At 44.5% G+C, this 14,514-nt stretch overlaps 1 protein-coding gene across 4 annotated transcripts in view; it reads left to right on the top strand.

Annotated features, from left to right (window-relative positions):
• INPP5A (inositol polyphosphate-5-phosphatase A) overlaps positions 1-14,514 on the top strand; it is a 184,372-nt gene that overhangs the window by 87,030 nt on the left and 82,828 nt on the right. For all 4 annotated transcript variants that reach the window (XM_038141314.1, XM_038141313.1, XM_038141316.1 and 1 more), the window contains exons 5-6: positions 8,432-8,495; positions 11,534-11,637. In XM_038141314.1, the coding sequence (XP_037997242.1) occupies positions 8,432-8,495; positions 11,534-11,637 (168 nt within the window). The remainder of the gene's footprint in view (positions 1-8,431; positions 8,496-11,533; positions 11,638-14,514) is intronic.

The raw sequence follows: 14,514 nt of genomic DNA, 5'->3' as shown, positions 1-14,514 counted from the left end.
AGCATTTCCCCGGGTATCTCTTAAGGAGAACTTGTGCTTATCCTCTGCTGTGCTCACAGCTGGAAATTAGACTTTGTTTCTTTCCCTTCCATCGTGAGGAGCTGGTGCATATTCTGAGCATGGCAGGGCGTTTGGCCCTGGCTTTGGAGCCCTGAGGGCCTCCTCAGCAGAGGTTTGTGTCTCTGAGCACACGCAGCCCTCGTTGAGTGGCTGGGGCTGCATGCAGAGCACGGCCCTGGGCTGCAGCTCTGATCCTGTATTCCTGCAGCCTCCTCTCTGCACTGGGGCACAGCCAAGCTGGGAGCCTCTTATCCTGATTGGGGCCTCCAGAGTGCCTGAGTAATAGAAATATTAAATAACAACGTGATTAATGACTTTGTGAAGGCTCTACTTTGCCTTCAGGAATATTGATAAGTGGTGCTTTTTATAAGTGCTCAGCACACATACACTTCCTTTAGCTTGGGTTGGTTCCTTGGTCTAGCTCTAATCTCGGTTTTCAGAAAAGAACCTCTGTCTGATATTTTTTTAATTTAATTGATTTGTAATTAAAATATGAAATCTTTTTGTGAAATATGTCAGTATCAAAAGTGGCATTAAATATTCTTTGTCCATGCATTAGGTTGCACACAGGTTATTCATTTACTCACTGGACATGTTTATATAAAGCTCAGAGGCTTTGTTTGTTAATTTCTCTCTTCTTAAATTAACTGGTCCCAAATAATGCTTTTAAATTGAATATGACTTTTCATTTGCTGTAACAAAATTATTAAGAGAAGGTAACAGACGTGGTTTATGTTAGCTGAAGATCCCTCATTTTTCTGTTAGTCTTCAGAACAGGAAAATTAAAACTCCTGGGGCTAAGTTTTTGTTCCAGAAAATGTGCCATGGTGGTTGCTGTTAGCAGAGACCTCTCTGAGGTATCTGTAATGACCAGGACTGCAAGCAAGTTGTTTTTTATATTGATCTCTTGATTAAGCGTTTAAATGAGTTGGGATTTAAATATCTTAGAATTTTTAGAATAGTTACTCCAGTCTGTGGCATAGACAGGTCTCAACCTTGAATTAAACCTAAATGGATAAACCCATCTGAATATATCAAGATCTTGTGAAAGAGACTAGAAAAAACAGTACAAGATATAAAGCTATGTATGAACACTTAGGGATCAATTCTTTCCTCAATAACATTTCATTTGACTAGTATAAAAGCGAAACAAAAAAATGAGAATTTTTTTTTCATTATTTGTCTTTTTTTAGTGGTAAATTTGTAGTGATTATCCCTCTTGTTAGTTCCACTGTTGCTGGCCTCACGCTTGCAAGGGCTGCTCTGAAGAACAGAAGGAAGAGTGAGGAAGCAGTGCTAGATGTTGCAGGTACGTCTGCTGATGCTCAGCAAAGACTGTGGCATTCAAATGAGTCAAGGATGGCTGGAAACCACAGCGAGTGTTCTGGCAGCTGGCTGAAGCTGGAGCACGGGCAGTGAGAGGTGATTCACCTGGCACTGAGCAGTCCGAGGTGGAACTTCCCAGCCTCGTGCAGATGTGCAGCTGGAAGAGCCGGTCTCAAAAATGGGCAGATCCATGAAATAAATGGCTACAAATAAATCAGAATTTTTTAAGGCAGAAGAACTTCTAAAGACAAAACCAGTATGTGGAAATTATTTTAGAAATGCAGAAGGATATTTGGAGGTGTGGATCTAGTGCAACTATAGTCAAGAAATTCCCAGGATTTAGGGGCTCCTAGAGCTGGACACTCTTTTTATTCCTACTGGCTGCATGTGCTGCTTCCAGGATCTAATACTTCAGCAAAATTGTCTTAACTGGGAAGTGGGCACTGGAGGCGCTGCTAAAATACAGCTGCAGTTGACTTCTTCACAACATGGGTATTACAATTAAAATATATGTATTATTTATTTATGGACATTGTATGTTTAGATTATGATGCATAATATTGGCTTAGGCTTTATGGAGTAAGAGAATCTGCAGTGCCAGTCCTGCCACTGGTTTTAGTCCTTCTGAGTGGACAGTTCCATTTGGTTTCGTGGAAATACCACATGTAACTGAACAGGTGTTTTGAATACAGACCAGGGTCTGTTTCGACAGAGTTTTTGAAGTTTGTTAGGGAGAATTCGGAGCCCACTCACTCTGACACTTTATTAAAGGTGTAATTATTCAAAGGCTGTTGAAATGCAGCTGATAGCTGTGTTTGCAGTGCAGAGCTGCAGGAGCGGGGTGTAATTGTTTGGAATGGTCGGATCGGGCTCCGTCTGTCTGCGCTTCAGGTGGAGCAGGGCTGTTCAGGCAGCCTCAATGGCACTTTAATTGTATGTGCTTTAGCTGATAACTCTCATTCAGGAAATGATAAATTGCTGGACACCTAATTTGTTTGCAAATAAGAAGTGATAGAGTATTTTATAATGACTTGATCAGTGTACCCAGCCTGGTTTTTTAACCTTGAATGGGTGTTAGACGGTTGGTGTTAATTTGGCTGTAGTGGATTGAGTGTGCACAGAGCCACAGGCAAAAGCTGCAGCATCCCTCGTGTGTACTTCATCACTCACTGTTCAGGTGCGCTGGATCCAGCCTGTACTGCAGCCTGCCCTTCCTTTGTTTTTGGGAAAGTGGCAGTTGTATCAATCCGACATTTTATGGCAGACTAAGGGCAGGTGTTTTTACAAAGTGTTTCCAAACTGCCACAAAAATCCAAGATAGCCATGGCTTGTTTCCACGCAGAATTTTGGAGCGGTTTTGCTGTGGCTGTACCCTGTCAGGGTACCTGCAGAGCAGGTGCCCCATCGGCTGAGGCCATGCTCAGGCACCCCGCAGTCCCTGGAAGCAGGGTCTGGCCTGGGGCAGGAGAGCACCCCCAGCCCAGCAGCCCTGGCTGGGGTGTGCCAAGCAGCCCTGGGCACGGGCAGCCTTTGTGCTGCTCCAGGGCCCCGCTCCCTCCCACTCCAGGATTTTCTCTGAAGCCCCGCTGTGACATGAGCGAGCCCAGGCTGGGAGCCTCCGTGGCAGCTCCAGGGTGACATTGCTGTCAGCCTCTCTGGGGTGACAGTGCTGGTGACAGTGCCAGGGCCTGTGCTGGGCTGGCCCTGAGTGAGGGGTGGCCCCTCGCAGACTCCATCTCGCTAATGGGAAACTAATGCCTGCTCTTGGTGTGCGGGTTCATCAACATGTGAAATACTTTTTTAATTGTTGGTAGCGAAGCAGGCACACAATCAATAGAGTCAGGCGTGCCAAACTCACTGTTGACATTCAGCAGAGCCAAAAAGGCTGGTAGGAGATAAGGGCTTCCTGTCAGCAGTGCTCGCGCTAATTCATATTCAGACATTGTCATGTTCCATGATAAATGAATTCCTTGAACTATATTGATATAGGAGGTTAAACATTGAAAAAGTTGGGCTGAACTTTGACTTTAAATATTCATTAAAGCTAATTATGGATTTTATGACTACATGAATTACAGTTTCTGTGTCATCATTGGCAATTTATTTTAAATATATTTAAAGCAATCTTTATATATTAACTGTCACATTTAGTGAGGTAATGCAGTAAATGTTTACTCTGTACAGTAATTAAACTTTTATTCATCTATTTCCTTTTTGCATTAAATACCCACGGTTGAAATGGTGGACTTTAAAAAGAAATTATGCCAATTAACTGTTTAAAAAAACCCTCTAGCTATTAAAATCTTCAAATTTTTGTGGCAAAATTCCTGTATAAGTAAAGGAATAGTGCTTTTAATAATGCTGGATGTATAATCCATCAGAACCAATTGTTTCTCTTGCCATCAGCACTAGTTTTCCCAGATGAGTCTTTCTGTGTGGATTAATGAAAGAAATCTCTAATACCATAATGAGTATCATTCTGGAACCCAATTAAGTGCAGTGAATATTCAGCTTCAGTGTGCTAACAGGGAGAAGATGCCTGGTTTTTTCTCCTTAATACTTTTCTGGGGGGATGTGAAGCCCTTCTAATGAACATGCTCACCTTAGATTGAAATGCTCTCTGTCTCCAGCTGCAGTACAGGTGTGCACGCAGGTGTGGTAGGAATGGTCAGGTACCTCTGTCAGTCCGGAAAAAGCATTTTGTTAACAGCAGCAGTGCCTGAGATAAAATGCCTGGCCTTTCCCTGAGTCCTGAGCGTTTCCATAAGGGCCATTCTCACAAAAGCCAGGATGTGTTTGCCTGTGTACTCTGCAGTTAGTGACCGTGATATCGAAAGAGGTCCTGGGAGTTTACAAAGGAAATTTTCCCTGCTGTGCCTACAGGATCTTGGGTGCTGGTTTGACTGATTTTAGGAGTGTTAAAGCCAAGCTGTGGGTTATAGTGAACAGGGGACAGCAGAAGAATCAGTTTTACTGTCTTGTGTGTTTCTTAAGAACTTGGCCAAGCTGCAAATGAGTATTCACGACTGTGCCGCCTGACTTTCTGTTTTGGCACTGGTTACTGGCAGTGAATGTGTGGTACTTCCTCATGGCCACGGGCATTGCTCTGGAGTGTCCATGTGCTTCTGGCCATAACTGGGCACCTCAGGCTCTGATGAAGTCCTTTCAGTCTTGTCAGCTCCTGACTTTATTAGTAAAAAAACCCCAGTAAATAGTAAAAAAATCAAGGATTCATGGAATCATTGTTTGGGTTGCAAGGGAGCTCAAATCCCCCCCAGTGCCACCCCTGCCATGGCAGGGACACCTCCCACTGTCCCAGCTGCTCCAGCCCCAGTGTCCAGCCTGGCCTGGGGCACTGCCAGGGATCCAGGGGCAGCCCCAGCTGCTCTGGGCACCCTGTGCCAGGGCTGCCCACCCTGCCAGGGGACAATTCCTTCCCAGCTCACCTGGCTGATCAGTCCTGGCAATGACATGTGCTGTCCCTGTGTCCCTGAGGCCAGCAGGTTGGGCTGCTCTAGAAGCTTCTGGTGGTACTGAGTACAATGACCTTGATGTGCTTACAGAGCCAGGGGCTGCCAGGTTGGCCCGATGAGCTGGGGACTTTCTGATCCAAACCCAACTGTGAGCCATCCATTCACTGCTCTGCCCTAAGGCTGCTGAAACTCACGACTGGCCTGTGTTTGCAGACTGCTTGGAAAATCAAGCAGAGAACGCGTGTTTGCTGCCTGCACTCCATTGCAGTGAGACATCTGGTGAGCAGAGCGTGTGCATCCCCTGGGCGAGCCTTGGGGCAGCGCTCCGTGCGGGTGGCAGGTGCTGGGCCGTGTCTGAGCCCTGGCCTCAGGGGCTGGGGTGCTCTGGGAGCCGGGGCGAGCCTGCAGGCTGGCCTGCTCAGGGGCGGTGCAGCGCTGGGGGCACAGCTGCAGAAGGCGCTTCGTCCCTGACGGGGGGAATCAGCCTCGGAGGCCCCTGGTGTTATGGTCCGGGTTTCTGCTCCAGAGAGGCAGTGGAGGGAGGGCTGCAGTGTTCCTGGGTCTGCTGGTGTGGCACAGCCACTGATGTCCCTGCAGCTGGGGAAGGGAGGGACAGTGCACAGCCTGGCTGCTGAGCTTCCGCTTCAGTACAAGCACCTGTTTACAGGTGGTGTGGAATTTCTGCTAACAGCAGAAGCCATCCATCTCAGCAGCCTTTCAAATGGAACAAATAATAGCTTTCTTTCCTTATGTTTGAGATATTTAAAAGTTACGATGTTTGGGTGGTTTATAATCTGTAATGTGTTCCTGTGCTGTATCACTTAGATATTTTATGTGCTGCTGCTGCTATACGCATCAGTTCTGCTTTTTCCGAAGGATACTGAAATTGTAAATAAGAAAATAAAGTAAAGCTCTTCAACTTTAAATTAATCTCATTTAACTTTATTGTTAAACTGACATTTTATGAGAAATAAATTGAATTAACATCATCGCCTCTACAAAAGGGCCTAGGCAGTAGGCCCTGGAAGGCTTTTTAAATATATTTCATTGTGTTAGGGCACAGAATTATAAGTGCACTCCATCATTTTGCAAGTTTACATTTATGTACCTAAGCCTGATTAAGTCTATACTAATGTGGAAAATAGCGATAGCTGTGATTTCCGTTCCATTATAGTTTTGATTCTTTTAGTGAGGTGTTTGGAATTGCACAGTCCAAGCCAGTCTGAATGTTAGTGGTATCAGCTCCTGAAACTTGACAGAGTTACTTCATCACTGTCACAGATTCATTGTGCCCGGGTAGTTGATACTCAGTGCCACAAGTGTGGACTATCAAACTGAACTTATGCTGCATAAGTCTTAAAAATCAGTTTTTAAAAATGAGATTAAAACTGTACAAAGTCAAGCCGAGAGCAAATTGTGACCCTCAGAAATGAAGCTGTAGCTTAAGCGTGAATGGCAATACTGTTTTTAATAGAGTTATGACCCCCTAAGTGAAACGGGGTTTAGCGCATCTGGTTTTTTCTTGGTTTACTTGTTGTTATGCTACATAGAGAAGCTTTGGAGTTCACAGTCGTGTCACCTAGATTTAAATGGTCACCTGTTTTTAGCATTATTCATACCTGAAGTGGATCAGTCACTATTTCCAATTATTTTTTTTACTCGGTCATGAATTCCCATCTCAGCTGAGGCATGGGGAATTCCAATGAAAATGAAGGGAAAAGTTTACCAAGAGGGTGGTCAGACACAGGAGCAGTAGCTCAGAAGGGAAGGCAGGAACTCTGCACCTCAGGAGAGTTCTGAGTCTCCGGGACAGTGCCCTGAGCAGCCCCACGGACAGGGGCGGGACAGGGCTTGCACTGCAGACCCCGAGGTCCCTTCACAGCATGGTTCTGCTGGCCTGCATTGTGGGGAAAGAGGGAAAGCCCACTTAGAAACATCACTCAGATGGTACAGGTGGGCTGGGTTGCCATGTGTTACTGTCCTAGCCTAGGATTTCCCATTCCAGGATCCTTTTTTCATTTGCTTTTAAGGATGCATTTGGGATGATACTTTCCAGATGCTTGCCAAGGCTCCTTTCTTTTTCTTCTGAAGGCCATGTACTTTATCCTTATACTGAGTTCTTAAAGAGTGTTATTATATAGCAAATGTCACCTTTATGTGTATCAGATTTTGCCCTACGCATTGGAGAAAGAGATGGGCCAGGTGGGAATATCAGGTGGCAGTGTTTTTGTCTTGTACCAGGATTTATTTTCTCCGGGCAATGTGTCCTTGTTGCAGCACACTTAACCTTGAGTCCTTCACAGGGATGTCTCCTGCAGTTCCTTGTTCACCTCCTCTGTGTTTTAAAAAAGAAACCCGAAGGCCTGAAGGAATCTGCCTGGGTTGCAGGGACTCATCAGTTAAACATGTGGCGCTGCTTTCTGTTGGATGGACTGATAAGTCAAGGAGATGGGCAGGACCTCATCTTTGTGCTTTTGACAAAACAGCAAACGTCCAATCTCTGGATGCACAGCACCTCATAAATGAGGCAGCAGTCACCAAACCAAGCCCTGCTGTGCTGGGAGGGGCTTTGTTGTTGAAGAGGAAAAGATGCAATGAAACTAAATCATCCTTTTTGGTTAATGTGCTGCTTCTTTTATTCTTCTTAGTAAGAGTTTATCCAGTAACAGGCTGGGGTTTTTTCAGTTTCTTTTGGGTGCATCAGATGTATCTAAAGGCTCATCAAGTTGTCCTTTTCATTTTTTTTGTTGTTTTGTTTTCTAAAACATTCCAGCATAAAATCTATTTGCTTTTTTTTTCTTTCTTACTTGATTTTCATTTGCTGTCTTCTAATATGTAGTTTTCCTCTCATTAACTGAGGAAAGGCAGTAAGAGACATGTCTGTGGAGAAGACACAGCAAGCAGCAAGCTCGTGGTCCCTGTGCGTGTCACCGTGGCAAAGCTGCCGTGACACCAGGGGAGGGACTGAGAGCCCCACGGGGGGGCAGCCCTGGGGGACACGGGACAAGGGGCACCTGGAGAGGGGCCTGGTGCAGGAGGGCACAGGGGGGCTGTCCCTGCTGAGGAACTGTTTAAGTTTCAGGGCAGGGAAAAACCACGTCAGGCTCCGTTGGGAGGTCGTGGAGCCTCTTCTGCAGAGGCTTTAGGTGCAAGTTAGAAAACTTCAAAATTACCCTTGTTTCCTGTACCACATGCTCTAAAAGCTTTGGTTTTGCTTTGAAAGTGAATAAGAAATAGTCAGGTTTTTGTAACAGAACTGAGGGTCTGTTTTGGGGGCTCATCTGTCTGTGTCACCTATCACATCCATCCGTTTGGTGCTTCATTGTACACCTGGCAGTGCCCTTATCACAGTCAGTCGTCACCTGTATAATGACTGATGAAATCTCAGAGAAGCAACGAAAGAAATTAAAATTTTTATAGATCTTAGAAAATGTAAACATCATTTTTTTATTAGTATTTAATTTCTTGAGTTTGGGGTTTTTTTGTGATTGTAAAGCCTGATGCTCTTTCGGGTTTTGTTAGCCAAAGTACATATTTTTATAATTCCATGTTTTGTTGGGTTTTTTTTACAGGCCCTAGGAAGTTTTTACTTTCTTCATGAATCTTTGAAAAACATCTACCAGTTTGATTTTAAAGGTAAGCAAAGGAATTAAATGTTTTTAATGGTTCGTTGGCTTTATACATCAAGGCAGCTTTTCCATCCTCTTTTCTGATGGTGGTACCTGGCAGTGTTCCCCTGTTATGCAGGCTCCTGTAAAATGCAGGCAGGTCCCTTGGTGGCAGGTGCTGCTTTTCTTACCTTTTGTAGACCTTTTAGGAGAAGTCGATGGAGTGGCCACAGGTGCCAGCCAGAGCATTGATCACTCCCATGCACCTTTAGGTCCACAGGGATCCCTGAGGATTTCAGAAGAACTCTGAACGGCCACAAGGTTCTTCCATGTAGATCAGATACAGGACCAAGACCTTAACTGTCCAACAGTGATGGCCACTTTGCAAAGCAGCTGAGCTAGATTTATGGCTTAAATTACTTGGGAGCAGAGCAGGTCAGTAGGAGAGTGGCACTGTTTAACCCACAATGATCCTTCAGGTTGGAGGTCTTGCTGTGTCTCACAAGTTTGAAAGTAATTCTGGGCTATATACGTTAAATATTAGAAATAGCATAGAAAATTATTGAATGCTTCCTGAGGTGAAAATAGAAAAGATTATATAAAATTTATGTTATTTCTGTCGAGAACTGTATCTATTTAATACAAAAAAATCCTGAGCTTCATTTAGCTTACTGAGCTGAGTCACATTAATACCATGTCTAGCATCCCATTAATGTGAGACACTGTTGAAATGGTAGTGACTGTGGACTGAACTAATTGCCATAATTATATAGATAAATTATTTCTGTTCTCAGCAGATTCTCTCTGCTCTCGTAATTGAGGGTATAGGATCTTCCTGCCCTGAAATGTTTGAGCAGTAGTTCTGTGTCTGTACAATTCAAGACAACCTACATAAGTCCTGCTGTTAGCACTGGCTTCAGTGCTGAAGGAACATTTTTGCTGTAATGTCACAGACAAAGTGGTTTTATTTGTGACAAACCGTATGGGAGCACTCCTCAGCGGAGCTGGCACTCCTGAGAGCTGTGCCTGGGCTGTTTGTTCATTCTGCCATGCTAATGGCTTTGTGTGCCAGTGATCTGGGAGCTGCCTCAGCACACCTGAGCCCTCAGCTCCATCCCGTCAGCACCAGAGGAGCAGCAGCAGTTTCGCCCCAGCCTCCACCTGAAGGTCCCTGCCAGTGGTCGCAGACGGGAGGTGTCCTGCTCCTGACAGGGAAAGGACAGCTGCTTTAGGAAAAGAGGAGCTTTCTGGATTTATTAGTCCTTTGTTGGCAGCTTATTTGCTACTGTACAGCTTTTAAAGAAAGTTTACAGCTTTGAAGAATTTTTAAAAAGTGAGAAAATGGAAGAAAAAAGTATAGAGGAAAACAATCCATAGAAAAACAATAAGCAGATGCTTGTTTCAGAAAAGAAATGCTTTAAATGGTCACTGCGTTGTTTTGCACAGCAAAACCATAGCAGAGCCAAGTTGCCAATGTGAACCATGCTCATAAAGATGAGTTTGGCCCAAACATCATTTAGAAGGAAAAAACTCTTAATAAAATCAAGGAAATGGGTGAATGGGTGTTGTAAGTCACACGCTGTTCTTCTCAGAGCAGAATCCGTCTCCCAGCATAGGGTTTGTAAAATATGACCCCAAAGGCTCCCATCTTTCAGGGGAAATGTAAAACTTGCCTCTTCTCTCATGACTATTGACGTTTTCACAGTGTATTAAGCTCTTAAATCAGAAGAAAAATCCAGATGGATACAAACATTCTCTGCGCAAAAATCATTATGAAATTCTGGTTCTACTCAAAAGCGTGCAAAAAATAGATGTTTACACACAATTCAGTATTCCTGGAACATCACTGTTGGTTTTCAGAATTCACTGCACAGTTGGATGTGACTGAATACAGACTGGAAAAAAAAGATTGTCGCTGTTTTTGAGATCTCAGGAAGACATATCTCCATTTTGAAAAAGGAACAGTTTTCTCCTGCAACCTCACATATTATATGCTATAGTGCAGATCTGTTGAACTGTTTTCATAGTGGTCAGAGGCCCAAAAGTTTGCTTACAATTCAAACCAGTGCCAAGCTGTGTGTTCTGAAGGGATGTCCTCTAAGAGAGGGGGTTTAGGCCACTTCCAGTTGACCACTTGTATTTACAGAACGGATCTTGTTCTCAGGAGTGGTCAGCAATGGAGTGGACCTGGTGTGAGTTGCAGCCAGGCTGTGCTGCCCCTGCGTGCTCTGCTCTGCAGTCCTGTCACAGGGAGCCTCTGGCTCATGCTGGGATGGAGAGGTGCCTCCCTGTGCCAGCTGCTGCCTGTCAGTGCCACTCTCCCAGCAGATGCCTTCAGTCCTTGCAGTTCTGCCAAGTCTTTTCTGCAAGATGCCTCAAAAGGCATCAGGACCTCTTGCTGACATGGTTAAACTTGCTGGAAGAGGCACATCCATCCGCAACCTACTTAGAATGATGCCAGATCAGTTTATCAGGATATTTGTTCAGTCGTCCTGCGGGAGCCAGGCCTCAGAGGGGTTGGCACATAAAGAATGATACTTTTTTCCCCCGAAGACATAGGGCTGCATTTCAGTAAATGCTTCCTCAGATATCCAGTAGGACTGAACAGTTTAGGAGTCTTGATAATACTTGGGGTTTTTCTCTTACACATTCCCAGCTGAAACTGAATCCAGCTGAGTAGGTCCAGCATAAGGGCAGCTGAACATTAGCTGCCCGAGCTCCTGTGTCAGTCAGTTAAACTCAGGTTCTCACCTTAGATATGCCAGTACACTGTTCTCATCAGGTGAGAAACCAAGTGCAAAGTGGATCAAGAGGGAGAACCTCTCATTCGTGAGCTGAGTAGATCCATAGGAGTCTGTGCTGTTTGTGTCCATGATGACATCAAGGTGTCTGATATAAACAGGGGTGGTTATTTTCCCCAGAACAGTTCTGTGCTTGCACGTTTTTTATATGATCCTGTTGATTTACCAGCTGTTTTGCCAATGCTGCTGTTTTGCCAGTAAATGTGAGGAGATGCTCGTAATGTTGAAGTTGTGTGTGTTAATTTTGGTTTATCTCTCTTCCTAGCTAAGAAGTATAAAAAGGTTACTGGGAAAGAAATCTACTCTGACACTTTAGAAAGCACACCTATGCTGGAAAAAGAGAAGTTTCCACAGGATTATTTCCCTGAGGTATGTACAGAACTGTGAAGCATGCCCAAATACCAGGTTTGATTCTGATTTCCTCTGACTATTCCTGAGCAGCTCCCCTCAGTGATAAGGGCAGAATGGAATCTCAGAACTTTGTCTGTTTCTTGACACCTGTAATACATGTTCTAGTCAAAATCCAGTAGGAAATCCTTGTGAGGGTGAGGGCAGTGATGAAAGGGCTGATCAGTGCCTGTACAGCCCGGGCAGTGTGGCAGTGAGCCATGGCAGGGCTGTCTCAGGAGCTCCGTGCCGCTGGATTCTGCCAGCCCTGCTGCCAGGGACACCTGACCCAAACACGCTCTGACACCGTCCTCCAAGGCTGCCCTCACACCCTTTGCCCTTGTTCTCAGAAGAACCGGGGGTGCTGCAGGTTTGAGGTTGCTGGTCTTGTCAAAACCAGAAACACAAGCAGGGCTGAGGGATTTCTTGCACTGCACCTGGAAGTGCAGACTCTCTCTTCTTTGATGTTTCCTTTAATTTTCTCAATTTTAATTTCTTAAGAACATCAAGAACATGGGTGTTTAATGGTTAATGTTCTCCTCAAACCAAGCGAATAAATTTGTTGAACTGCTGCAACATTTGTGGATCAAACAGGCATGTCACTACTTCAATAAAAGGAAGAACTAAATAAACTCCTAAAATTAATTTAAAATTTGTAAATATACACACTTAGAGATATTTACACTGTGCTTGTGTGCTTGGCAGAGCATTGCATAAATAGCTATGGGATTGATAGGATGAAGTTGTTCTTCTTCTTGTCTTTGATAGTAAATGATTTATTTTTATGTCTCAGTACTGGAAGGAAAAGTGCCTTTGACATAATTTTGCAAAGCATTCACTTCCTGTGAATAAACGTGTCAAATAGATTGAAGCTAAGTGTTAGCTCACTTGGAGGGAGCTGGAGCCATTCCTCAGGTGTGTTTTCCCCTCCGTGGCAGTGCCTGGCAGTGCTGCACCGTGGCTGAGAGCGCTGCCCAGCAGGGTGAGTGCTGCCAGCGTGCCTCAGCCCCAGCACAAGCTGTGCCCTGCCCATTGACACGGGGAGAACTATTGCCTCCTTTATTTACTTCACCGCTCTTGCTTCGTTTTGATGCTGGCAGAGCTGTAACTTGTTCAGCATTGTTTATTACCCCTCTTGCATCAACAATGCTTCACAGTCTCCTGGAGCAGTGGTTGAGTCTTAGGGCTCTCCCACATGTTTTGTGGAGCAGGAATGGAGCTCATTCCTTGTGGGTGCTCAGGGATCAGGTGTTCTCTCTTCATTAGCAGCTGCAGCTCCTCCTCAGTACACCCTTTGTGCTGCTTTTGGGACCATGGGGAGTGTGGGGACTGGAGCCTGAGGGGCAGCCTTTGGAGGCTGTGACACCCTGGTACTGCTCCCGTTGGTTCCAGTGCCTTAAACAACTGTTCTGAGCAGAAACTTCTGTGGTTTGCTTGTCAGGGATAGTGTTTACCTGGGGGAGGAACAGGCAGGAAAAGAGAAAATCTGCAAATATATGCAATTAAGTAATGAACAATCTCGAAGCACCTTGAAAGTTCAGTTCTGTTCCTGCCCCCAGCACAATTCCTGGGAATGCTGTTGCAGCCAGACCCGTGGAGCAGGCTGGGGCCATGCTGCTGCAGAGCTTTGCCCAGAAGGAGAGGAAAGGGATGCGGGCTCTGCAGGTCTGCAGTGATGTGAGTAACAGCAGCATCCGTACTGCAGCTCTGCACCTTGCTGCTGGCCTGGCCTGCACCCCGGCATGTGCCAGCCCAGTGTATTTTCATCTGACTTGAACAGTTAGAAAGTAATTGCAATGATTTTTAGACCATGGTGTTTTTCTTTGGAACTGGAGACCAAAAAGTGTCTCAAACACACAGGTGCAGCAAGAGCCAAAAACAACAGGGAGACAGCTTTGGTTCTCACATGCGTGTTTCTATATGTACAGCTAAGATTAATCTTGCTATCACGTTTTCGCTCTAGACAAATGTTAGTAATAGCAATAGCAATTAAAAGGCCACAAAATAGTGTGTATTTTGGAAATTTGGGTTCACCCAGCAGAAGGCATGAGCAGTATATTTGCCCAAACATTGCGCTGACATGCTCTTGTGTGTTTTAGCCAGACCTTTCATATCACATCTGCAATTTTTTGTGTGAGAAATGGTTTAAGACTGATTTCTTTTTATTGCAGCTGTTTAAGGATGATCTAAAAGTAATTACAGTGATTGAGGCATAATGCAATTCAAAATAATTACAGCCCACTGCATATAAAACTAACAAAACTTTCTGCTTTGATTTATGGGTCCTCTTGGCAAGGCATAAACCTCAAATGATGCCTCTGGGAGCAACACTCTAGATAATGTTAGGCCATTTTAAAAAAAGCAGATTTGTGTAGTCTATCAGGCCTGAGTAATTTTTTTTTCTCATAGTGAGAAATTGGTTGTTATCATAGATCACAGATACTGCTCAAAGCTCTTATGAAAGATGAATTAATTTCACTAATGCTTTAATGCAAACCTTTCATGGAGGAGGCTGTATGGTGATAACCTTACTGCGGTCTCTCCTTTCTCAATTATGATTTATGTTGTCTTTTAGTAGATGAAACTGCCTGTATTCACAATCCATCTGCTGGCTAAAGGAATCCTATTAACAGAGGATCTGAGAAGAGACTTAATAATATAAGGTGAAAGATGTGGTATCCCCTTTCTGGGACATGAAGTAGGATTTTTTTTTTCCTATTTTAAAATGTAGATCACTCTCTGAGAGCATAAGATGACCTATGTCATCTCTGCCTGGTTTTATGCTGGCTTACAGATGGTATAGCAGCTAGTGACTATTTGTTAAAGTAAAAATAAAGATTGTTGCTTTGAAATCTGCAA

The sequence above is a fragment of the Motacilla alba genome, chromosome 6, assembly GCF_015832195.1.
Source record: "Motacilla alba alba isolate MOTALB_02 chromosome 6, Motacilla_alba_V1.0_pri, whole genome shotgun sequence".
In the NCBI taxonomy this organism is placed as follows: Eukaryota; Metazoa; Chordata; class Aves; order Passeriformes; family Motacillidae; genus Motacilla; species Motacilla alba.
The sequence above is the reverse complement of the archived record's forward strand: the minus strand, read 5'-3'. Positions and strand labels throughout refer to the sequence as shown.